Here is a 24,227-nt window from a genome sequence, read left to right as displayed (position 1 = left end):
GAACATTCCCGTATCAGGGTTTCTAAGGTGACAGCCCCATCCCCAAGTACTGAAGTAGTTTAGCAGCAAGGAGCATTCCTCTCTCCTTACCTTACTTCCCCTACCCTACCCCAGAAACAATTAAAAAAAAGAGGGGGCGGAGAAACTCTGGAAGCATTTATCCCACCCACCTTCCTCCATACCTCAACTTTCCCCACCCTAATTAGTAGTCGTTATGGGTGAGCGTCCTTGCCAACTACATAAACAACATCAAAAATTAAACAGAAAATGGGGCCTTCGCCTTCTGAGCTCTGGCCTGGAAGTGCAATCAGAGCTCCCTGGAAGCTGAACTGGGCTGCTGGACCTCACAGGACCTTGCTGCCTGCTCCTTGCCTGTTTCGTGTGCCAGCTGCAGATCTGAATCTTAGGTGCACTCTGAGATCTGAGTCCTGAATGAGAAGGTGCTCTGCAGTGCTCCTGGTCTTAGGCCTGGCTACTCACCCCCAGGGAACGGTAGGTTCCAGTACAAAAGCCAATGAAAGCACTGAGCAGTGTTCATGGCCATCAGGACTGTCACCCACGGCTAGCAACAGGAACCCAAGATGGCCAAAAGAGGCCTCTTTCTTATCATGTATTTCTTTTTATTTTATTGAGTGATGCACAGAGAACTCTCATTCACTACAACAATGTGCTGGGTTAGGCTGAAGCCAGGAACCCAGAACTCCATCTGGGTCTCTCTGGGCAAACAGGGACTCAAGCCCTTGAACCATCGCCTGGTGCTTCCCTGGGTGACATCAGCAGGAAGCTGGATCGGAAGCAACTGGGACATGAACCCAGGCACTCTGACATGGGGAGCATCTTTCCAAGCAGCATCGAGACCAAATGTTCTCTCTGAAAAGTCCCATTCCACTCACTACATTTACTCCAGCAAGCAGGCTGTGTGATTCCCCCGGGCTACAGTTTCTGCTTGTAAAAATGTGCAGCAGTGCTGGCCATGCTCAGGCTATTGCCTGGTCACCAGACTGCTGTTTTCACTCCCCAGATAGTGGCATTGGCCAAGGCTAGGCCTGGTTGAGCCAACTGTTTCTTCTGGATTTCTCACTCAGGGACAGAGACCCAAGGACTTGGGCCTATTCTTCCCTGTCTCCCAGGAGCATCAGCAGAGAACTGGATTGGAAGTGAACTAGCCGAGACTTGAGCCAGCATACACATGGGATGCCTGTGCTGCCAACAGCAGCTTAGCTTGCTATACCACAGCATCAGCCTTAGGATCCACACTTCAAAGCTATCTTCCACAAAAGGTGACAGCTGAGAATTTAAACACCCACTCACAGGGACAGTGAGGGCAGCTCCCAAGGGGTGTGGCATCCCTGGCACTTCTACCACTTTCCTGTAGAGAGAGCTGTACTTCCCAGTACCCTCAAGTTTGGTAACACACACAACGTCCTGCTGTTCTCATGGCCAAGTAGTTGGAAGAACCAGCTCACCTGAAGTGGTTGCACAAGTTTTTCTCGTCCAAAGTCAACATTTCCCACTGGTTGACCTTTCCTGTACAACCAAGGCTGCTAGTGAATGCCAGCTGCTAGCAGCATTTGGAGAAATGCACTTATTCTATAACACAGAGGGTCTTATTAAAAGCATTTGTCAAGACATTTTCACGTCTTCAATTTCTTAGACTTACAGAGAAGTTGTAGATGAGAGTATGGCGAACTCCCTTGCCGTATCATCCAACTGCCCCTAACGTTAACATCTGCCATTCGATCCTAGCAAAACAATCCAAACCAGCAACTCCACACTGGCCTAATTCTGCCAACGACATCACAGTCATTATCAGAGTCACAGGCGCTGTGATCCTGTGCTTCCTTTCCTGTTCCAGAATCCCAGCCTGGATCCTGCATTGCAACGGTTTGCTTTCTTTCTTTTCTTTCTTTCTTTTTTTTTTTTTTGTTTTAAGGTTTTTAATTTTACTTGGAAAGTCAGCATTACAGAGAGGGAAAAGATTTTCCATCTGCTGGTTCACTCCCCAAATGGTGTCAACCGCCAGAGTTGGGCTGGCTCACAGCTGGGAGCATGGAGCTTCTTCCAGATCTGCCATGTGGATGCAGGGACCTACAGACTTGAGCCATCCTCTGTTGCTTTCCCAGATCTTAAGGAGACTGGGAAGTGGGGCAGCTGGGACACGAATTGGTGCCCAATATGGGATGGCACTGGCTAGCTTGTTATATTACTGTGCTGGCCCCTCCTTGTTTTCTTTCAAATTACAACTGGAGACAAAATTAGCATACATATTTAGTGTGCCAGTTGGTTAGTCTCAGCATATTTAGGGATAAACCACTTGCTGATAGAGTTTGGGCTGTTTCCAGTTTAGGTTTCTTAACAGAAACATGGCCAGGCACCTCTGTGACTAGTTCTGGTTACGTGAACAGCCCTCGCACAAACATACATTTTCCCTTCTCCTAGGTAAATTTTTACAAGTGGCATGGTTGGGTCATACAGTAGGTTTATGGCTATTTTTAAAGATTATTTATCTGAAAGGTAAAGTTATACAGACAGAGCGAGCTTCCATCCACAGGTTCACTCCACAAATGACTAGAAGGGCCAGGGCTGGGTCAGGCCAAAGCCAGAAGCCAGGAGCTCCTTCTGGATCTAGCCATATGGGTGCAGGGGCCTAAGCACTTGGCTCATTCTCTGCTGATTCCCCAGGTGTAGTAGCAGAGAGCCGGATTGGAAGTGAAGCATCCAGGACTCCAACGGGCACTCACATGGGATGCTGGTGTCAAAGGTGGCAGCTAAACCCACGGTGCCACACTGTTTTCCAAGGTGGCTGTACCATCGTCCACTTCCAGCAGCCGTGTGGGACACTCCCATGTTGTCATCACTGCCAGCTGGGGTTAGTCTTTTTCGCTTCAAGCCATTCTAACACATGAGTAATGACACTTCCTTGTGGCCTTGATTTACCTTTCCTTAATGACTCATGATGCTAAGTTTTTCTTTTTGCAAATTTTCAAAATTTAGTTGAGAGGCAAGGACACTCTCATTCTTTCCAGATTGTTGTCATTCCTGTTTCTGCTGTGCAAGGGTTTATTTCTGTTGCACAGTTGTTTGTTGCTCTGTTTTTATTTAAACATGAATTCTCACATGATGTCTTTCATCAGATAACATGATTTGCAAATATTCTTTCAGCCCCAGGTTCATTGTTTCTTCTCCTAATAGTGTCTTTAAAGGAATGTAAAACCCATCATTTTATTAAGTCCAATTTAATAATTTGTGTGAACTATAATAGTTAAATTGATATCTAAGAAAATTTTTGCCTAACCCAAGATCCAAAAGTATTTCTCCAATGCTTTCTTCTAGAAGTTTAGGTTTTCCAGTTGGGTATGTGATCCGAGACTGTTTTTCATGCTCACAACACTCAGCACAAGGCTTCCCTAGCAGATCTCCGCCGGGTGCCCCCTAACCTCAGCAAGTCTGCCTTGAGACGTCATCAGGTGTTACAGGGCCAGAGCTTGGACCCGCATGACTGTCCCCACTTCGGATGCCACCATCCAAGCACTGCTGTGTGGTCAGTCGCATGGAAGCGCCTCAAACCCAGCCTTTTTTTTTTTTTTTAAGATTAATTTTTGTTGCAAAGTTAGATATACAGAGAGGAGGAGACACAGAAAGGAAGATCTTCCATCCAATGATTGACTCCCCAAATGAGCGCAATGGCCGGAGCTGAGCTGATCCAAAGCCAGGAGCCAGGAGTTCCTCTGGATCTGCCACACAGGTGCAGGATCCCAAGGCTTTGGCCCATTCTAGACAGCTTTCCCAGGCCACAAGTACAGAGCTGGATGGGAAGCAGGGCTGCCAGGATTAGAACCAGCACCCATATGGGATCCTGGAACGTTCAAAGTGAGAACTTAAACCGCTAGGCACCGCACCAGGCCCTCAAACCCGGTCTATTTTGATCACAGTTGGTTAGATCAACAGGCCACTGTGAATCAACTCTACCTTCTGTCCCTTCCCCCTCCCTGGGTCCCGACAGGGCTTGGACTCCCTGGCCACCAGCTCCCCTCCTGGAGCACACTAGAACCTCAGCAGCCCAGAAAATACATTCCCCACTCCAGAGATTCCAAGGGTTTTAGAAATTGTGTGCCAGGAAACAGGTTGAAGACTAAATCTATTTCAGAATATCACAGATTCATTTTCAGTTCATTTTTTACATGGGCCTCAAGTCGCTGATCACAGTTCATTTTATGTGTATGAATATTCATTAGCACTAACACAGCTAGTTGCTAAGACTGCTCTTTCCCACTGCACTGTGCCATTGCTGACACTCAGTTGGCTGAAAGCTAATCCTCTGCCCTGTGGTGCAAGCATTTCATGAGTCAATACATGTCCTGGCTGCTCCACTTTCCATCCAGCTCCCTGCTTGTGGCCTGGGAAAACAGCAGAGGATGGTCCAAGCTCATGGGACCCTGTACCCACGTGGAAGAACGAGGAGTAGTTCTGGGCCCCCAGCTTCAGATCAGCTCTGCTCTGGCCATTGTGGCCATTTGGAGAGTGAATCAGCAAATAGAAGATTTTTTTTTTACCTCTCTTCTCTGTAAAATTTGTCTTTCAATTAAAAATAAATCTTCAGAGGCTGGAAGGAAGAAGGAAAATCAGTTAGCCTGGGGCTGGTGTTATGGCAATAGTGGGTTAAGCTATGGCCAGCTTGGAATCCAGGCTAACCCACCTCAGCTCCTTGTTAATGCACCTGGGAGAGCAATAGAGGATGGCCCAAGCGTTTGGGCCCCTGCCACGCACGTGGGAGACCTAGATGAAACTCTTAGCTCCTGCCTTCGGCGTGGCCCAGCCCTGGCTATTGCAACCATTAGGGGAATGAAGCCACCGACAGATTATTTCCTTCCTCTCTATATAAACCTACCTTTCAAATAAGTAAATTAGTCTAGATGAAGAAGGAAGAGGAGGAAAAAAAAGAAGGGGAAGAAAAGAAAGGGAAGAAAAGAAGAAAAATGAAAATCAGTTTTCCGTATGTGCATGAGCCCATTTTAGGAGTCTACCTTGTACTTCTGACCTTTCATCTACCCTAACAATGACAATTCCTAATTCCTAAAGATGAGACAATGTTAGTTGCCTAATTTTGTCCTTTTTTTTCCTTTTTTCCCAAGTTTATCTTGCTACTTTATATCACCTGCATTGCCACAGAGACCTTATCATCCACTTGCCAACTTCCACTTAAAACAAAAAAGTCCCGAGTGTCTGACCAGCATTGTGCTGAATCTACAGAGACTTTCAAATAGGTCACGTGCAGCATGAAAAAATGAGGCATGTATTTCAAAAACTTTTTGCAACCTAGATGATCTGTATGTGAATAGAAAGCATTTTACTTCCTTCAAGAGAGTGATTCTATGAGACAGTCATGCTCTGAGAAAGTGCTGGAAGTGTCTTCAGCATTGTGGCTGGGCCTGCTGGAATCCAGTTCCAGCCGAGTTCAGAACTCAAGAAGGGTGTGTGGAGTAGGCATAGAGGGAAAAGAAATAGACCACTGCAATTTCAGGATCATAATGGATAATGCAAGAAAACTGTCTCCTTTATTTATACAGAAGCAGTCACAACGCTGGAACAGACTTTTTATGTCATGGTCAAGTGGGTGTTTTCCAAGGATAATTCTGCCTTTGTTTCATCTTAAAGCTCTCAATAAAAGTTCTCAATAGACGCTGCATATCAGTCAGTAACACATTCCTACTACAATCCTCATTCTACAACTTAAATCAGTTAAGGGAGGAAATGTATCACAGAAAAGGGGGGAACCTAAAGATCAAGGATGGTCAAACGGGGGCAGCAGAGACAGAGACAGCATGAATTGAAAAGTCCCTTTGGCAAAACTTATCAGCAACATCAACTTCTAAGCTCTCATTGGTAGTAAAAACCAACTCAGCAATGGCAACCAATGCCTGAATAGATTAGAGCATTCTCAGCGGGGTGGTCCGGTGTCCACGCAAAGGGAGGTAGAACTGCCTTCAGGTGGTTGCAGAGACATCTGCAGGTCCTGCCATGCAGCGGGAAATTCCTTGCGGCCTTGCCTGCAGGGGAACAGTTCTCTTCACACCTTCGTGTCTCCCACATCCACTGCAGGGACCCCAGCAGTGCCCCCAGTTTCCTCTGCTCTAGGGACAGCCCAGTTCCCCTATCCCACTCAATGTCTCATTGACGGTAAGCAGCCAGGCCTGGGCTGCCTCTGGAGTACAACCCACTGCTTTCTGCGCAGCCAGGAACCAGCAGTCTCCTCCTAGCATCAAGCAGGGCTTGAGCTCCCAGTAGCATGTTGAGCTCCCAGTAGCATGCTGGGGTGGCATCCCAAAGCTGCCCCATGATAGATGCCATTCCTTCCCCCCCACCACCACCAGGCATGCTCCCTTCTTCTGTTGGTCTGTCAGGAAGGAGCCAAGCACTCTGGCTTTAGAGAAGGGGTTTCCAAGGGTCCCGACCGCTTTCCAGCCTCGCTCCCTCGGCTCCCTGGCTTCCACCGTCATGTCTTTGACTGGTTTGGATTCTCTGGAAAATGAATGTCTTAGAACAAAAGATACCCAACACCAGCTGTCCCCCACAGACACTGTGACCTCTGGTCCATGATTCAGCAAAGGTGACCCCGCCCGCTCGCCCTCGCCTCTGCCAGCTCCTTGGTAATCTCGTGCGTCATTCTCCAAGGTTCCCTGCTCCCACCCTCCTCCCATGGCCATCTTTATCTTCAGGCTTTCAGACACTGTGGTCGCTGCTGACTGTCGTCCACACATGGCCTTAAAAGGGTCGGATCTGAGTTGTAATCCACAACTGGATAGCACCTCCAATTGGTATCAGGTGTAAGTCTTTCCCTTTAAAAAGAGAGAGAGAGAGAAAAAAAAAAAGAAGTGGGAGTGGGCTCCACAGCCCTGAAGGGGCACCCACGGGGCAGGCAGCAGGTATTCACAGGTGGTACTTCAAAAGGGTCCCTGGTTCAGGTGAAAGGCCAAAAGTGAGGACCTCCAAGCCTTCCCAATGAAATAGTCTAATTGGAGAGCTTTCTCTTTTGGAGTTGGTTCCTTTTCACAGAGCACCTGAATTAGTTTATAAGAGGTCAGCATTGTGGATAAAGCCGCTGTCTGGGACACCAGCAACCCACATGGGTAGCAGTTTGAGTCCAGGCTGCTCTGCTTCCAATTAACTCTGTGCCAATGTGCCAGGGAAAGCAGCAGAGCTTTTTGGACACCTGCAACCTATGTGGGAGACTCAGGGGAAGCTTTTGACTTTGGCCTAGCCAGGCACTGACTGTTGTGGCCAGCTCCCCAAATATTTGTCCAAGGAAGGAGGGAAGGAGGGAGTGGGTGGGAGGGCTCACCAGGATAAAAAGGGTCTTTCCTACCTGCCAGTGGGTCATCCTGCCCCTGAGTCGTCTTCTCTCCATCCCCTCTGCCCTGCCCTGGCCCAGAGCCTCAGCATGCATGTGGACCACTAAGACAGTCCCTTGTCTTTACCCCAATCTGCCCTGCAGTGCCACAGAGCAAGTTTTTAAAACACACAAAAAAATCTTTTCCTTTAGATTCTCCTGTATATCTGGGAGAAAAACCTCTGTAAAACACAAAACTAATAAAGGACTTGTGCCTAGAATATACAAAGACCTTTCAAAACTTAACATGCAAAAATAAACAATCCACATTTTCAAAAGGTGTAGTCACCAAAGAGGAGACATAAAGAAGGTGTGGAAAAGGGCTCCACATCTTGTCCTTGGAGAAGTGCAAATGCAAATAATAGTGAAATGCATTCCAACGGGAGGTTGAGAGCCCGGTGCCATGGCTCATGAGCTAAGCCACTGCCTACAATGCCAGCGCTCCATCTGAATGCTGGTTTGATTCCTAGCCGCTCCACTTCCAATCCAGCTTCCTGCTAATGTGCCTGGAAAAGCAGTGGAGGATGGCCCAAACCCTTGGGCTCCTGTCATTCACACGGGAGAACCAGGATGGAGTTCCAGGCTTCTGGCTTCTGCCTGGCATACTCCTGACTGCTGGAAAGTGACCCAGCAGATGGAAGATCTCCACCACTCCGCCTTCTTTAAAAAAAAAAAAAAAAAAAAAAAAGATACTAACCCAAGAAAACCAATTTCTCTTTACCTCTTTCTGTAACCATGCCTTTCTTTAAAAAAAAAATTGTTTTGTTGTTGTTGTTGGAGAGTCAGATATATACAAAGAGGAGGAGGAGAGACAGAGAGAAAAATCTTCCATTCAATGATTCTCCCCAAGTGATCACAATGACTGGAGCTAAGCCAATCCGAAGCCAGGAGCCAGGAGCTTCTTCCAGGTCTCCCACATGGGTGCAGGGTCCCAAAGCCCTGGGTCACCATCAGCTGCTTTCCCAGGCCAGAGACAGGGAAGCAGGGCTGCCAGAACACGAACTAGTTGCCCACATAGGATCCCGATGCGTTCAAAGAGAGGACTTTGGCCGCTAGGCTACTGGAACCTTTCTAACTGAAGAAAACAAATACCAAATCCTGGCAAGGACATAGGGCTGTTACACTCCCATATTTTGCTTACACAAATATACTAGCAAGACTGCGAGCCATTTCAAAGCCAGTTGGCAGTATTTTATTTATTTATTTACTTATTTATTTATTTTATTTATTTAGATTTATTTTATTTTCATTACAAAGTCAGATATACAGAGAGGAGGAGAGACAGAGAGGAAGAGCTTCCATCTGATGATTCACTCCCCAAGTGAGCACAACGGTCAGTGCTGCGCCAAGCCGAAGCTGGGAACCAGGAACCTCCTCCGGGTCTCCCACGCGGGTGCAGAGTCCCAAAGCTTTGGGCCATCCTCGACTGCTTTCCCAGGCCACAAGCAGGGAGCTGGATGGGAAGTGGAGCTGCCGGGATTAGAACCGGCGCCCATATGGGATCCCGGGGCGTTCAAGGCGAGGACTTTAGCCGCTAGGCCACAGCGCTGCCCTCCTGGCAGTGTTTTATTATACCTTCTCTTACCAAATGGCCTAGAAATCCTACTCACATGTATTTACCCAAGAGAAATGATAACATAGGTCAATACTGATAGCAGCTATAATAAATATTGTCCTCGTTGGAAACAATCTAAACGTCCTGAACGTGAGGACAAATAAACGGTGGCACACTCCTGCGACAGGCTGCGAGTTGGAGCTGAGAAGCAATGGCACTGACTCTCAGTTGTATCTTGCAATAGGATAGAAGACCGACATCCCACAGCGAGGACTGTACGGCCCCCTGGGATGGCCAAGGTGGAGGCGTGCTGGAGGGACCAGGAGCCACGGGGGAGGAAGTGGGAGGCGGCACTGATGACAGCTAGCAGGACACACTCTGAGGGGCAGTGACAGTCACCACTGTGCAGGTAGTGACCGCACAGCTACGTGCTTTCATCAAAACTTAGATCCCCGGGGCTGGCACTATGGCACTGTAGGTAAGCCTGCCACTGGGGGCACCGGCATCAATACGGGCATCAGTTTAACTCCCCCACTGTTCCATTTCTGACCCAGCTCTTTGCTAATCTGCCCAAGTGCACTTATATGGGAGACCATAAAGAAGCTCCTGGTTCCTGACTTTAGATCAGTTCAGTTCTGCACATTGAGGCCATTTGGAGGAGTGAAACACCAAATTGAAGATCTCTCTCTCTCTCTCTCTCTCTCTCTCTCTCTCTCTGTAACTATGCTTTTCAAATAAATAAATCTTGGGCTGGTGTGGTGGCATAGCAAGCTAATCCTCCCACCTGCAGTGTCAGTATCCCACATAGGTACCAGTTTGAGTCTCTGTTGCTCCACTTCTAACTTAGCTCCCTGTTTATGGCCTAGGAAAGCAGCAAATGATGGCCCAATGCCTTGAAACTCTGCACTCACATGGGAGACCCAAAAGAAGCTCCTGGCTTCTAGCTTCAGACTGGTCCAACTCTGGCAGTCACAACCATTTGGGGAGTTATCTAGCTGATGAAAGATCTCGCTCTCTCTGTCTTTTCTTCTCTCTATATACATCGTTCAAGTAAAATAATTAGAGAAACAAATCCTTTAAAAAAAAACCTAAATCCTTTAAACAGGATAAATTTTATATTAAGTTACATTTTTTGACTTAAAAAAATTCCTGGGCCCAACGCAGTAGCCTAGCAGCTGAAGTCCTTGCCTTGCACACACCAGGATCCCACATGGATGCATGTTCTAATCCCAGCAGCCCTGCTTCCCATCCAGTTCTCTGCCTCTGGCCTGGGAAAGCAGTCGATGAGGCCCAGGGCTTTGGGACCCTGCACCCATGTGGGAGACCTGGAAGAATCTCCTGGCTCCTGGCTTCGGATCAGCTCAGCTCCGGCCATTGTGACCACTTGGGGAGTGAATCAACACACAGAAGATCTTCATATCTGCATATCTGACTTTCAAAAAAATTAAAAAGTAAATCTTGGGCCCAGCGGCGTGGCCTAGCGGCTAAAGTCCTCGCCTTGAACGCCCCGGGATCCCATATGGGCGCCGGTTCTAATCCCGGCAGCTCCACTTCCCATCCAGCTCCCTGCTTGTGGCCTGGGAAAGCATTTGAGGACGGCCCAATGCATTGGGACCCTGCTCCCGCGTGGGAGACCCGGAAGAGGTTCCTGGTTCCCAGCTTCGGCTTGGCGCAGCACTGGCCGTTGCGGCTCACTTGGGGAGTGAATCATCAGATGGAAGCTCTTCCTCTCTGTCTCTCCTCCTCTCTGTATATCTGACTTTGTAATAAAATAAATAAATCTTAAAAAAAAAAATAAATCTTAAAAAAAATCCCTTGACCTTTTACCTACAGGAAGGCTGCCAGCAGCTCAGCCTAGCGGTCAAGGTCTCCAAGCACAGCTCTAACCAGCCTCGTCCTGCACACCGGCTGCTGCTCTCCTGCACACCATGTACATGTCACCCAAAATGAACTCATCCTCAGTGTTTTTGCTTCCTTCCTTTGGCTTGTGCCCTTCCCTCTACCTTGACTGCTCCCTCCCCTCTGAAACAAGCAACACTTTGTGGACAAAACACAGCTTAGAGCCACATCTGCACCAGGGACCGCACCAGGGACGCCGCTGCAAGACCCACACAGGGCACCCGAATCAGTCCTCTCTGCCATGGGACGTCAAAGCTACTCCCCACGCGTGGTCTACTCCCTGGCTCTGTAGCCTGGGCCAGCCTTGTCTCTTGCTGTGGCCAACAGAAGGTGCTAAAAGTTATAGTGTGGCATTTTGAGCCCGGGCTGCAAAAGGCCTGTACATTTCCTTGCTCAAACTCAGTGTCCTCTGTGAGAACAAGCTACAGGTCAGGATCACCTTCCATGACCATCCCAGACCTGTTGGCCTCCCACCTGACCTGCAGACCAATCGATGGCTGTTGCTGGCAGCCCCTCACCAGGCAGCAACAGCTGAATTGCCAACTCACTGCCTTATCTGGGTAATAAAGATAACGTCTACCTCAATGGGCTCTGGAGGCCCGTAGCAATGGTGTTCAGAGTGGAGGACAGAGTCCAACACACAATCAACCCCTAATGAGTGCTGTTCTTGCCTTTGCAAGCCCGACTCAGATTCCCTTGTCTGACAGCCAGTTCGAATGCCACTGCTCCTAAACCGTGCTCCCTGAATCTCCAAACTGGGTGGAATCTGACCTCCTCTGACCTCCTCTACTACACTCTGATCCACTCTCTCCTCAGACATTTGCCCTCTGCAAACCCAGACACACATTCAGTGTAGGTGTCCAGAGCAGGTGCAGCCTCCGAGTTAGGGAAAAGTGAAGTGATTTGTGCAGACCTCAGACACAACAGCCATCTCCCTCCGGCCTCCCCAATCCCAGCATGCACGTGGCTGACTCTCAGCTAAATTGGGGGGGGGGGGAGCGGTGCCTTGTCCTCCTAGGAGGCAGTGACAGCACACAGCAGTTTGGGAGCTGAGTGGGTGCCAGTGGGTGGGCACCAGAAATGCTGAACACGCCACCATGGAGCCTTAGAAAGCCCTGCTGGGATATGTTGGCCAAGGAAAAAGAGAAGAGAGCGGGCTTTCTTTCCAACATACCCCACCCTGCAAGACAGACTTCACTGTTGCTATTCCACCACTGAGAAAAGAGAGTCTTGTGTTGTCATGCGGGATCAAACAGCTAGGAGCTCACACTGGCACCTGTGTCCTATTTGGACTCTCAAGAACTTGTCTCAGGACTCCCACAGGGCCCTGCATGGGGAGCCATCCCAGCTGCCCTGAAGGAAGCCATGGGGCGAACTGAACTGAACAAGGCAGAGTCCAGGCTGCCCCTGGGCCCTGGGGCTGTCAATGCTAAGCATACCTGGGGACAAAAGCATTACTGAAGGAGGTCAGGGGACACGTGGATGTCACAGCAGTGGGTTAGGAACACAACACCAGTGTCCCTCTCATCAGGCTGGGACTCCCCTTCTCAGAGTTTCACAACCAACCTTGGAGGGTTCCTGACCTGATCAACTGCTAATCTGGACGTAAGAAGCCAAAGGTGAACCCCACCCTGACTGGATGCCTTCCAAGCGGCTCTTCCCAAAGAGTCCTCCCACATGCAGCCGAAAAAAAGCTGCCTTGCTCCTGAATTCGCCCGACTGGATGAGCCAGTCCAAGGCCAGGCTGCTACCTCGAGACTGCCCACTCCTGACTCACCTTGTTCAAGTCTCCATACTCTCCACCTTCCAACTCTCCACCTCCCACAGGGCCACACCTACACAGGCCAGCCTTGTTCATGCCTCCTCCCCCAGGCTGTTCACCTGCGATGCCCTCCATCCCTCTACCCCGCTCTCCAACTCTCTCACAGCACCCACCTGAACCCTTTGCCTCCCTCCCCTGTGCCTCAAGGGCCTATGGCCCTCTGGACAACTCCTACACCCTCTACTGCATCCAAGAGGCGTGTCCCTCCCTGCATGGGCTCAGGGGGAGGCCTGACCACCTCTCCAGGCCACAGGAGGAGCATGTGCCACCACCTCAGAGTGGAGTCTTGCTCCTTTCTCATATGTCAGCTCTGGAATGCGTTCAAATCTCCACCCCTACACTCTTCCACCAAAAACACAGGAAGAAGAAGAAAGCAGCGGAAAAATTAAAACATGGCCTTCAGTCCCTGCTTGGCACCATGCTATCGCTATGACAACACCAGCTGGATATGTTGCACAGGGAATGGGAGAGGCGGGGAGCAAGGGAGGGGGAGAGGGACTCCATGCACTGAGCTTCCTAGAGGCCCCATCTCTCCTTGCCCAGCTTCCAAATCTCACCAGAGCAGCATGCTCTAAAGGCTGGAGGTAAGTGATACCAGGAGATGGGGGTGTGAAAGCCAGCTCTGCCTTGGCCTTCCCTCTAGGCCTCATCTTCCAGAAAGCTCCTGAGAAAGTGCTGTTCACAGAGGGAGAGAAGGTCTGGGTCCCAGGTCGCCTCCTGGGGAAGTGGGTGAGGGCCCCATCTGCAGCTGAAAGACACGGGGGTGGGGGGGTGGGGGGTGGAGAGGTAGGGGGAGGGCTGTCCCTCCTCCTCTTCCCCATGTCACAAGGACCAGCAGAAGGCCCGTGGCAGAATGTGCCATTCACTAATAGTGACTTTAGGAAACTAGTTTCTCCAAACTTTCCTTTTCTCCACTGAAAACGAGGGTGCTGCCTAACCTTTAGAGCAATCACAGGCGGTAAGAACAGGTAAAGTGGCCATGGGCACTGAAAATACACTCCACAAGTATATGGAGTTATTATCATTACAGATGGGGTAGCTGTTTCTCCTCTCTCTTTTCTGGACAAGGAATATTTTCACTGTAAAGCAAAAAAAAAAAAAAATTTACAGACTAATGGCTGTCATTTCCTTTGAAATCTACAGGTGGCTAAAGGGACGGCTATAGGTGGCTAGCTAGAAAGGCACATCACAAAGCAAGAGAAGAAGGGGAAATACAACCTAGTCAGGACTATACAGGTGCATATTGAAAACATCTTCCAGTTTTGTTGCATATTTAAAAACTTTCATAATATATTAGGAAAAAAAGAAAGGAAGAAAACAAAAAAGGGAAAAGACATCGAGAAAATGGGGGATACAGAATTCAAAATACTTGTTATAGAACTTCATATCAACAATGAGAAGCACATAAAGAAGGCATTCAAGGAATTCAAGGAACATGTCACACTGGAAATGAATCAAATGAAAGCTGATCTATCAGAAATGAAGAATACAGTGGAGCAAATGAAAAGTACAGTGGAGAGTCTCCAACAGAGAATGAAGGAGGCAGAAAAGAATCTCAAAATTAGAAGCTATTTCCTGTCACCAGGGGGAAACAAACAAAAAGCTGCAAGCAGAGCTGGGTCAGACCAAAAAAAGTATTCAAGAATTGAAAGACACTATTAAGAGGCCAAATATAAGAGCTATGGGAGTTGCATAAGATGCAGAAAGAGCAGCTGGGCTTGCAAATGTATTTAATAAAATAATAAGGGGAAATTTACCTAATCTAGAGAAAGAATTGGGAAACAACATCCAGGAGGGGCACCGAACCAAAAGTGATCTTCACCAAGACACATAATAATCAAGCTCTCTTCAATTGAACATAAGGAAAAGATCCTTAAATGTGCATGTGAAAAAAAAAAATCAACTGACATATAAAGGAATACCAATTAAGTTCACAGGAGAACTCTCACAGGAAATTCTACAGGCCAGAAGAGAATGGAGCAACATATTCCAGATTCTAAAAGAAAAAAAATTATTGGCCCAAGATAACGTACTCAGCAAAACTTTCCTTTATCTTTGAAAATGAAATAAAATTCTTCCACAGTAAAGAAAAGTTAAAAGAATATGCCTCTTCCAAACCTGCCCTACAAATGACACTCAAAAATGTTCTCTTGACAGAAAAGGAATATCACCCACCAAAACCAAAGGCAAATGTGAAGAACATTCCAATAAAATAACAACAGAAGACTAAATCAATGAACAACCCATTGCTGAAATGACAGAATCAAATTACCATCTGTTTGTATTAACCCTGAATGTAAACAGCTTAAACTCATCAATCAAATGTCATAGATTAGTAGACTGAATTGAAAAACAAACCCATCTATTTGTTGCCTATAGGAGACACATTTCACTAACAAAGGTCAGCGGAAACTGTATCTCATGGATTTTGATTTTTTTTTGTTAGTTTTATCTCTTCAAAACACTTTCTTCTGATTAAATTATTCAATGACTCATAGATCATACAGTAGCATCATTTTCTTCAAGAAGGTTCTTGATTTTCTTTTTCATTTCTTCAGCGACACATTAGTCATTCAGTAGCATGTTTTTTTTAACTTGATGGTGTTTTTAATTTTTTATTTTTCCTGTTGTTTGTTTTGTGACTTTTCATTTAAGGGGATGTATAGTAACTGTGTAATAGAGACTATCATATCTAGCAGCATGTTATTTAATTTCATGGCATTGAAAATTTCTATTTTTCGGGGCCCGGCGGCGTGGCCTAGCGGCTAAAGTCCTCGCCTTGAACACACCCGGGATCCCATATGAGCGCCGGTTCTAATCCCAGCAGCTCCACTTCCCATCCAGCTCCCTGCTTGTGGCCTGGGAAAGCAGTCGAGGACGGCCCAAGGCTTTGGGAGACCCAGAAGAGGTTCCTGGTTCCCGGCATCGGATTGGCGCGCACCGACCGTTGCGGCTCACTTGGGGAGTGAATCATCGGATGGAAGATCTTGCTCTCTGTCTCTCCTCCTCTCTGTATAGCTGGCTTTGTAATAAAATAGATAAGTCTTAAAAAAAAAAATAAAGAAAATTTCTATTTTTCTTCCTGTTGTTGATTTTGTATGGTGGCTTTTCATTTAAGGGGATGTATAGTAACTGTTAATGGAGACTATCATATCCAGATGTGAGGATACAATGCAGTATGCATCTCTACTTCCTGACAAAGATGGACTCCCAACGAAACTGTTTACGATATCTTGACAATAGAATGCTGCCATTGTCCATGCCTACAATAATGGACATATGACTGTGTCTGAAGAACTATACTATAGTAATGATATAGGGGAACTCAGTGGGCGGGGAGGGAATTTGGGGAGAGGATAAGGGAAATCCAAGGGCTTATGGAACTGTATCATAAATTGATAATAATAAAAAGAAGTAAAATTTTTTTAAAAAAGAGAAATTTCAGAATATGAAGAATAAAGAGAAGATCTGGAAGCTTCCAGAAAGGAAAATGCAGGTCAGGTGCAGAGGACAGGAGGCCAGAATGTATCACGTCCCTCAGAGAGCAAACCAGAGGTCAGGACACAAGGGAGTGAGGCCTGCGAAGCTCCTGGGGGGGAATGAGTTCCAACTGGACTGTTGTGCCTAAGTGCAGGCAGGAAAAATACAAACACATATAGAGGTGTGCAGTCGGTCTAAACTGACATCCCACTGTCCTGTCTCAGGAATCCACCACTACAGGAAGCCAATCAAGAAGGATGAAGGCACGGGCTGACACTGACATAAATTACATACATTTTATCATTGCATTGCAAAGCAGACTTACCTCTGAGTTCAGGCCTCCCAATCTGGCATGATGAACAGAGTAAAACACTCAATCTAAAGTGCATACTTATCTATACTTTAACATTTCTGAAGTTGCAAAGAGGTTGCCATTGATGGCCTCTTGGGTACCAGAATATGGCAGCAGCAGGCCATTTGCAAGCTGCTCAGCATTCCCGTGCCTTGCCATTCTGCAGATTCACAGCAACTTCCTGCATCCCTACCAGGAGTTCCAACAAACAGATTCCCTGTGGCCCAACTTGCGTGGTCTGCAGGCACAAGACTCAGGAAAGCCAAGCACCCCACCTCACACAGCTAGCCAGTGGCATGGCTGGGATCTGAACTTGGCTGACATTCGCTGGCAGCAGCTGTGCTCCCCAGAGCACCCAAAGCCTGGGAAACCCCCAAGCCTTTCCCCACCCTTGTCCCCCACTCCATGGGGGGGACACTCCCAGCACTCACTGCAAGAGCCTGTCCCGGGCTAGGTCCGAGAGGTAGCGCTTGCAAACACCCATGTACAAGGACCGATAGCGCTTCCTTCTGTCCTTGGTCTCCGACAGCCTGGTGTTGAAGTAACGGCCCACGCCTACGGGATTCTGTACCCAGGAGAGGAAGACGGCAGCATGTCAGCCAGTCTGGCAGGTATCAGGATCATAGGCCTGTCTTACGTCCCTCCCTCTTCCACCTGTCCTGGGGTGAATGATGTACCCCAAAAGATACAGTGACGTCCTAACCCAAGAACCTCAAATTGTAACCTGATTTGGCAACACAGCACTTGATGCTGTAATTAGCTAACTGGGGTTGGTGGAACCTAGATCCACTGTGAGTGGAGTTGGGGGCAGAGAGAAGAGGAGGCAGGCTCCCAGGCTGGAGGGATGAACACATGGCTTTTCTGGACCCCAACCCTCCCATCAGCCCTTTCTCTCTTGAAGATGGCCAGGCCTGTGGAAGCAACACAGACACTTGGTCTTTCTAAATATTTTACTTGGGGTCCTTGTGTGAAGACCCTCTCCTCTGCAGGATTGCAGGGCTGCAGGCAGGAGGAGAAGAAGGGAAGGCCTGGGGACCTGGCCTGCTCAGTGGGGCTGGCACGCTGGGGACTGCTCGCACGAAGGGAGGAGAGGCGATGGAGTAAGTGGCAGTGCTCAGGTGCAGGTGTGGGATGGGGCAATGGGAGGCAGCAGAACAGGAAGGCAGGCAAGACACACACTAAAGGACCCAGGGTGACCAGGAGGGGCCCACAATGTAGAAGGCTGTTCTAACCAGACAACACTAACTGATGCTGGTTGCGGGGATGGGGGTGGGGATTCTGGATATGGGAAACATATTCCCGAATGCTCTGTGGATGGGGCATGGCACATGGGCACACAGATGAAGTTATGTTGTGTCAATCATAGAGCTGTTCATTCCAGTGCACCTTTCTTTCTCTTTATTAGAGTCCAGGAACAGGTGGATTTGATGGCATTGGCACTGTTGCTCAGCAAGTTAAGCTGCCAGCATCCCATAGGAGTGCCAGTTTGAATCCTGGTTGTTCCACTTCCAATCTGGCACCCTGCTAATGCACCTGGGAAAGCAGCAGGGGGTGACTCAAGTGTATGGGTCCCTGCCACCCACATGCGAGACCAAGATGGAAGTCCCTGGCCTCTGCCAGGCCCAACCCTGGCTGTTGTAACAATTTGGGGAGTATACCAGTGGATGGAAGATTTCTCTGTCTCCATCACTCCCTTTATAATTCTGCTCAGCAAGGTCAATGTCCAAAGTTACTGTGTAAGTTAAGGAGGTAGGGTCATAAAGCCCAAGGGCTTATCTGTGTGTCGAGCCACCCCCGCCCCCACCCCCGCAGAATCCAGCAAGCTGTGCTCTACACAGCCCTGCAGTGACATGCACACCTGCTCAAGTGCGAGAACCCAAACCTTAGAGAAACAAGGTGGTAGGTGTGGGTGTCAGGTTTCTTGGGACTCAGAGCAGTTACCAGGATGCAAGGCGGGTCTGAGTACTCCCTGCCCCCCTCCACCAGTCTCCCCAAAGCACCTGGTAGGTCTTGACGCTGGTGCGCTTAGAGGCCAGGAAGAAGGGGGACAGGCCCACGTGTTGGCACTTCTTCTCCTGCGGAAGCCACATGCCAGGCCCAGATGTTGCCTGGGGGTAGGGGAGGAAGGCTCAGCTGGACAGGACCTGACAGGGGTCTGTCTGAACCAAGGCAGGTAAAGAGTCCTGGCACCCAGCTACCCTTTGAAGCAAGACCCCTGGGAGGTAGCCAGTCACTCCTGACCCTTTTTGTGCACTTGATCCCCTCATCCTGATGCTCTGGGCATAAGCAGGCAGATGTTGTGGAGGGCAGACCCCTAAGTCACACTCTACCATGCCTCAGTTTGCTGGAGCCCCTCAGTCGCCAGGGCTCTGAGGTAAGGGTGCAGCCAAGCACCCTGGGGCCTGAGCTGTAGGCTCATCTGTTCCTACCATGACCTCACTGGCCTCACGTGAAGAATGGGGAATGAGAGTGATGCGGGGAGGGCATGAGGAGGCCTGGAATTGGGATGCTCCCTGCCAAATAACCCTAGCCCCACCCACAGACAGCCACCTGCCCCGAAATGCGGGGAGTACCCCCCCGACCCTCCCGGAGTAGGGGGCTGCACACGGACCAGCTTCCGGGGACACTGGTTGAGAGTGGACCAGTAGATCCTCTCCGTGGGCGTCTCTGGATTGCGGGGAAGTTTCGAGAAGACTCCATGACTTTTGTGATGCCGAGAGTTGAGTTCTTCCACGAAGCTCTTGAAACCCATCAGTTCTCTGGTCTTTTTCTTCTGAGTAAGGACGGTGGGGGGTGGGAGGGTTGGTGTGACTGTGAGCCAGTGTCATTCACCCCCTCTGCCCATTTCACTACAAGAGGTCAGGCAGGGTCACCTACCCCAGTTGGTCATTCCCCTGGAGTACTGCGCATATTCACAGCAGTGCGGGTGAGGACAGCAAAGACGATCCCCAGGGTCACAGTACTGCTCTGTGTGACACCACACCAAGCCCATAGATTGGGAGCCATCAAGACCGACAATGGCCTCAGCACAGGGACCTAGGCCACCAGGGCTCGCCACTCTGGGGCAGGGGTGTGGAAGTTGGTTGGGAGGAGGCCGGGATATAACAGAGCTGACACTTCTCCCCTCAGCTCTGTTGTGAACCAGCAGAGCAGCCAGACCCAGCAGCCGGCTCTGGTGCAAGGAGGTGGCCTTGGGCTCCAGCCCCACTACCCCGCCCTCCTCCTCTAACCCAGAGAGGAGCATGAGCCTGCCGTGAGCAGATGGGGTGGTGTCTTTGGCCTCTGGCGTTGATTTAGCAAGACCTGGTCGTCGGGCTGGTGCGCACCTGCACCGAGTAATGTCCAAAAGGCAGGGGATCACTTCGTTCACCCGAGAAGATGTCGTAGGGCCCACGGGTGCCGCTGGAATGTGCCACATATGTGTCGATGCTGCTTTTAAGATTGTAGGTGCCAGGGCCTAGTCCACTGCCCTGTGTGGGGAGTCGGGGAGGGGAGGCACAACAGAGGCACTCAAGGTCCCAACCTCCCCATAGCTCCTCCTCCCGCCGAGACCTGGGGTTGTGGGGAGCACCCTCCAGGACCTTGTGTGTTGGATCAGCTCCATACCTGGTGAGCCAAGGAGGATGGCTTGTTGCTCATCCTGCACAGGAGGCCCTCAGCATGGGACCGGTTCCAGGCGTTCTCCTCCAGCCGTGTGTAAGGGTTGCCCTTTTCCCCATAATTCCCAGGACCTGGGTAGTAGTTCTGCCAAGTGGGAAAGGGGCTGAGTGCATCCCAAGAAGAAGCACTTGGGCCTCCTACTCTGCAAAGAGTCAGAATTTTCAGGTGCCCAAGTGATACCCCACCCCACCCCAACACACAGCATTGATGCCCTGGAACCTTGTGGGTTACACATGCCCTCTGCACCCCACCCCAACCCGACCTAGTCTGTCTGACCTCCACCTTCTCATATCCTGCAAAACACCAGCTCGTTGCCACTGCCCCAACCTGTGCCACTCTGCCCATCTCACAGCCCCAGCTAGCTCACAGTATGCTCCCCACTCTTCCACTGACCCTTGCAAAGCCAGATAAACCATCTACCAGCTCTCCTGGGAATGGCCTGCTGTGTAGCTCCAGACAGACGCCTGCTTTAGTGGCCTTACTCGTCCCATTCCTTACAGCCCTGCACCCACACAAGTGCCATTCTCAGGGTGCCCTGGACAGTGCTGGATCCAAGATGACTAGTGCCCCTGGTTCGGATCCTGGTTCTTGCACCTTCCTAGCAGAGGAACCCTGGGCCTTGTGAGCCTCTCCGTGCCCATCGGTGACATGGGGATGGAAGCATTTTGTTCCTAGGTCAGGGGGTGACAAGGAAGCTGAATGATGTCTGTGACAAGGAAGCTGAATGATGTCTGTGAAGCCCCCTGCACAGTGGCTGGTACATGGTGGGCAGCAGCAGCACACATCTGGTGGGGTGGAAGAAGGCCTTTGCAGTCAGGAGGAGAGGCTATTGGATGTAGCTGAGATGGCCATCTGGGGCTTGCAATGCCAGATTAGAAGTGTGTTCTTGGCAGGTGGAAAGAGGAAGGTGGCTCCACAATATAGATGGTAGGTGAAGAGTCCTTATATAGACTTAGCAGGATTTTTTTTTTTTTACTGCTGCGCTGCACCTCTTAGCCACACGGGGTCGCTGCAATTCCATAGGTGACTCAGCCAGCCCATCTCTAGGTGCTGGTACTTGGTCCTGGCAAAGCCAGGACCGACTCAGTTCTCTTCAATTCTGGAGGAGAAACTCCAAGGGTAGGAAGCCGGATTCCTGAGTAGTGCACTGGGTGTTTTAAAAGCCTGAAGATCTTGATTCTGGAGGCAACCCCATGGGACCAAGTTGGCCCCATCTACAGTTCAGGAATGGGGAAAACTGAGCCTCAGAGAGGCAGCTCCCACATCCAGGGTCCCATCACTGACAAGCGGCAGTCGCATGGCCCATGTTCTGTGTGAGCCAGCGCAACCTGCCAGCCAGGCACTGTCATACCCCAGATGACTGAGTAGTAAGCACCCCAAGTCACAGAGACTTGGGAAAGGAGGTTTCTAATAGGGGGCGGGCATGATCTTTGCCCCCAGGGAGCTCACAGGCAGTGCCAAGTCTGGTGCTGAGTGCTTGTGCCAGCATAATCCCATGTCTAATGTGAAAGCTTCAAGTTCACGGGCTGAATACCACAGAAGGCTGCAATCTCTGGCAGCCTGTTATGTTGCCAGAGCTGGGTGGTGGGGGGTGGGGAAGGGGAGGGAGAGAGTCCAGAGGCAAAGATTGATTCAGCAGCCAATGAGGAAGTATGGGAGCGGCAGGTCGCAACGCTGGACTTTGAAAAGCAAGAAGGATCCCTCAAGATGAGGATGAGGAAGATCCCCAGGCAGACGCCAGCCTGGGGGAGAGGGGAGACTCGGGAGGAAACAGTCGGTGTTAGGTTTGCCTGGTTGAGCTCTGACATGAGACTCCACTCTCCACAGGAAGTCAAAAATCAAAAGCCAAGAACCGGGGAGGGTGCAGTACAGGACACCTTGCACTCCAGTCCTGCAGCCGCCACCAGCTGCAACATGAGCTTGGGCAGTCGCCCCTCTGTGCTCCTGCTCTCTCCTCCGGGCCATCCTGCTGGGGCTGCTGCAGGCTGGGCTCCTCTGAGTGTGGGAGGGCTGTGCCCAGCCACAGTTCACTGTCATCACTTCCAGTGTGAGCATGAGAGTCTCTTCCTGGATCCCCCAAACCAGGGCCAGAGCGTGGCACTCAACAAGTGCTTCATCACAGCATCCTACCTGGTCACCAGATACCCACGTGAAGAGTGGGCTGAACCCCTCCAAGATAATGTGCTTCAGGCCGGGAACCCAGAGACCATCAGACCCGTCCCTGCTGGGTCCCAGGAAAGCCGAGGGGCTGGGGTGGGAGACCCTGCAGGATAGCCTGGCCACAGAGGAGGAGGCAAGCATGAAGATGGCCGTTCCTGTTGTTCCTGGGTAAAGTGCCAACGCAGAGAGTGGGAGGGAGCCGCTCTGGCAGACGACCACACCTACCCCTATGAGGCCACGGAAGCGCTTCTCCCCAGAACTAAGCAGGCCTCGCGTGCTGCCCGGCTTCTGATTCAGCAGTTGCAGGAAGTCTTTGATGTTGTAGGAGCCTGGACCCAGCTTTTGACCCTGCTCCAGGAGGAGACAGCACAGGATGAAAGCAGCAACTGAGATGGGCAGGCGACCCAGCCCCCCTCCCTGGCCCGCCCCTCTTTCTAGGCCCAGCCCCAAGCGGCAGGGTGGGGACCTGGCCACCAGGCACCTCACCTGCTGCTTCTTCTCCTTCAGGATGGCCTGGTACTGGAAGTGAGGCAGCTGGGTGAGCCGTGTGGCTTCCTGGGCCCGGGCCCAGCCAGTGCCCACCTCCTTCTTCAGCTTCTTCATGCTGAAGCAGGTCTCCTTGGAGCTGTAAGTCCCTGGGCCTATGTGGGCCTGAGTCAGAAACAAGGCAAAAGGCTGTGCTGGCCACACCAATCAGTCTACACACAGAATGTCATCAGCACGCCACCACCCTGACCTGGGGTAACAAGGCAACCTCCCAGCATTGAACCTGGCACTGAAGGCTTGGCCATTCAAGGTGCAATCCCAGACTAGTCCCTGTCCCCAGTCTAGGCAGGCAAGAGCCCCCAGGGCATCTGGGCAGAAGCTGAGCGTGAAGCCCAAACTCAGGCTGTTGTCACTGCCGTTTGGTGTGTAGCAAGAATCCTGACCCTGGGCCAAGCTCTGAGCCAGGCAAGTGGGCAGTGGGTGGCGAGCATGGGGAGACACAGGCACACCCCATAGTCACACAGTGGGGTGGGCAATGTGGAGGGGTGGTGGCCAGACCACGCAGCAGGAGTTAGGAGCTAAGCAAGCTCACCACTTCCACAGAGTGCCGCCGGGAGTACGGGGCCTCGGTGAAGGTGCTCTGCTTCTTCTGGTCTGGGTAGACAGCCGAGACGTCAAACCTGGCAAGGAACAGAGGTCAAGGCCAGAACCTGGCCCCTGGGCCTGACGCCTGGGCCAGGCTTGGGCAGTTCCAGGCATGGAGGTGGGGAGAGTTGGTTCACAGAGGAGGTGACTCTGGTCTCAGCCTTGAAGGGCAAGTGGCTTGATCTTCCCAGAGTCACTCCCTGCACCCCACCCTCCTACTCCTCCTCCCAGCTAAATGCATCTCCGTAGGAGCATTGCTCCCAGTTCTGAGCCTGAAACTGTACCTGGTGCACGGCAGGACACACACACACACACACACACACACACACCCCTATATGGAGAAAGGAAGGGAAACCGCTGGAGCTGACTGGCTGAGTGATCTGCTAAAGGCTAGAGCAGGTGAGTGCTCTAAACCCTACACATAGCAGGTGTTCCCCAAATGGGTTGGGGAAGAACTTGGGGAGGGTAACAGGGTGAAGGAGAGGAAGTCCAGCCCCCTTCACTGTCAGCACCCTCCCATCCCCCACTGCCCCAGGCTCTAATCCCCAAGGGTTGAACTCAGCCCCTTGGACTGGGGTAAGGGGGCCCATGAGGACCAGTTTCTGTCCTGGGCCAGGAGCAAGATCGTGGCAGTCACCTGTGGCTCTGTACTCCAAAGGGCGCCCCGCTGAACCACTTGGGGGCCACTTTCGTGCCCATGGTCTCACGGGTGCTCAGCCTGCTCCTGTCCTCTGCTCCGCGCAAGGCCGCCCTTCCTGCACCGCCCCCTCGCCTGCCGCAC

General features: G+C 50.6%; 1 protein-coding gene across 2 annotated transcripts; it reads right to left on the bottom strand.

The window, feature by feature from the left end:
* Positions 1-6,295: 6,295 nt before the first annotated feature.
* CIMAP2 (ciliary microtubule associated protein 2) lies at positions 6,296-24,227 on the bottom strand. 2 transcript variants are annotated; one of them, XM_058655925.1, is made up of 10 exons: positions 24,084-24,227; positions 23,394-23,481; positions 22,802-22,966; positions 22,541-22,663; positions 20,102-20,239; positions 19,822-19,965; positions 19,107-19,268; positions 18,496-18,603; positions 16,927-17,060; positions 6,301-6,836 (listed from the first exon to the last, which is right to left on the bottom strand). In XM_058655925.1, exons 1-10 carry the CDS (start codon positions 24,143-24,145, stop codon positions 6,713-6,715), a joined length of 1,248 nt encoding a protein of 415 aa, XP_058511908.1. In that variant the 5' UTR covers positions 24,146-24,227; the 3' UTR covers positions 6,301-6,712. The 2 variants fall into 2 exon arrangements, with proteins under 2 accessions (XP_058511918.1, XP_058511908.1); XM_058655935.1 differs by lacking the exon at positions 22,541-22,663 and having other exon boundaries at positions 6,296-6,836.

This window comes from Ochotona princeps, chromosome 2 (genome assembly GCF_030435755.1).
Source record: "Ochotona princeps isolate mOchPri1 chromosome 2, mOchPri1.hap1, whole genome shotgun sequence".
Lineage (NCBI taxonomy): Eukaryota > Metazoa > Chordata > Mammalia > Lagomorpha > Ochotonidae > Ochotona > Ochotona princeps.
The sequence above is the reverse complement of the archived record's forward strand: the minus strand, read 5'-3'. Positions and strand labels throughout refer to the sequence as shown.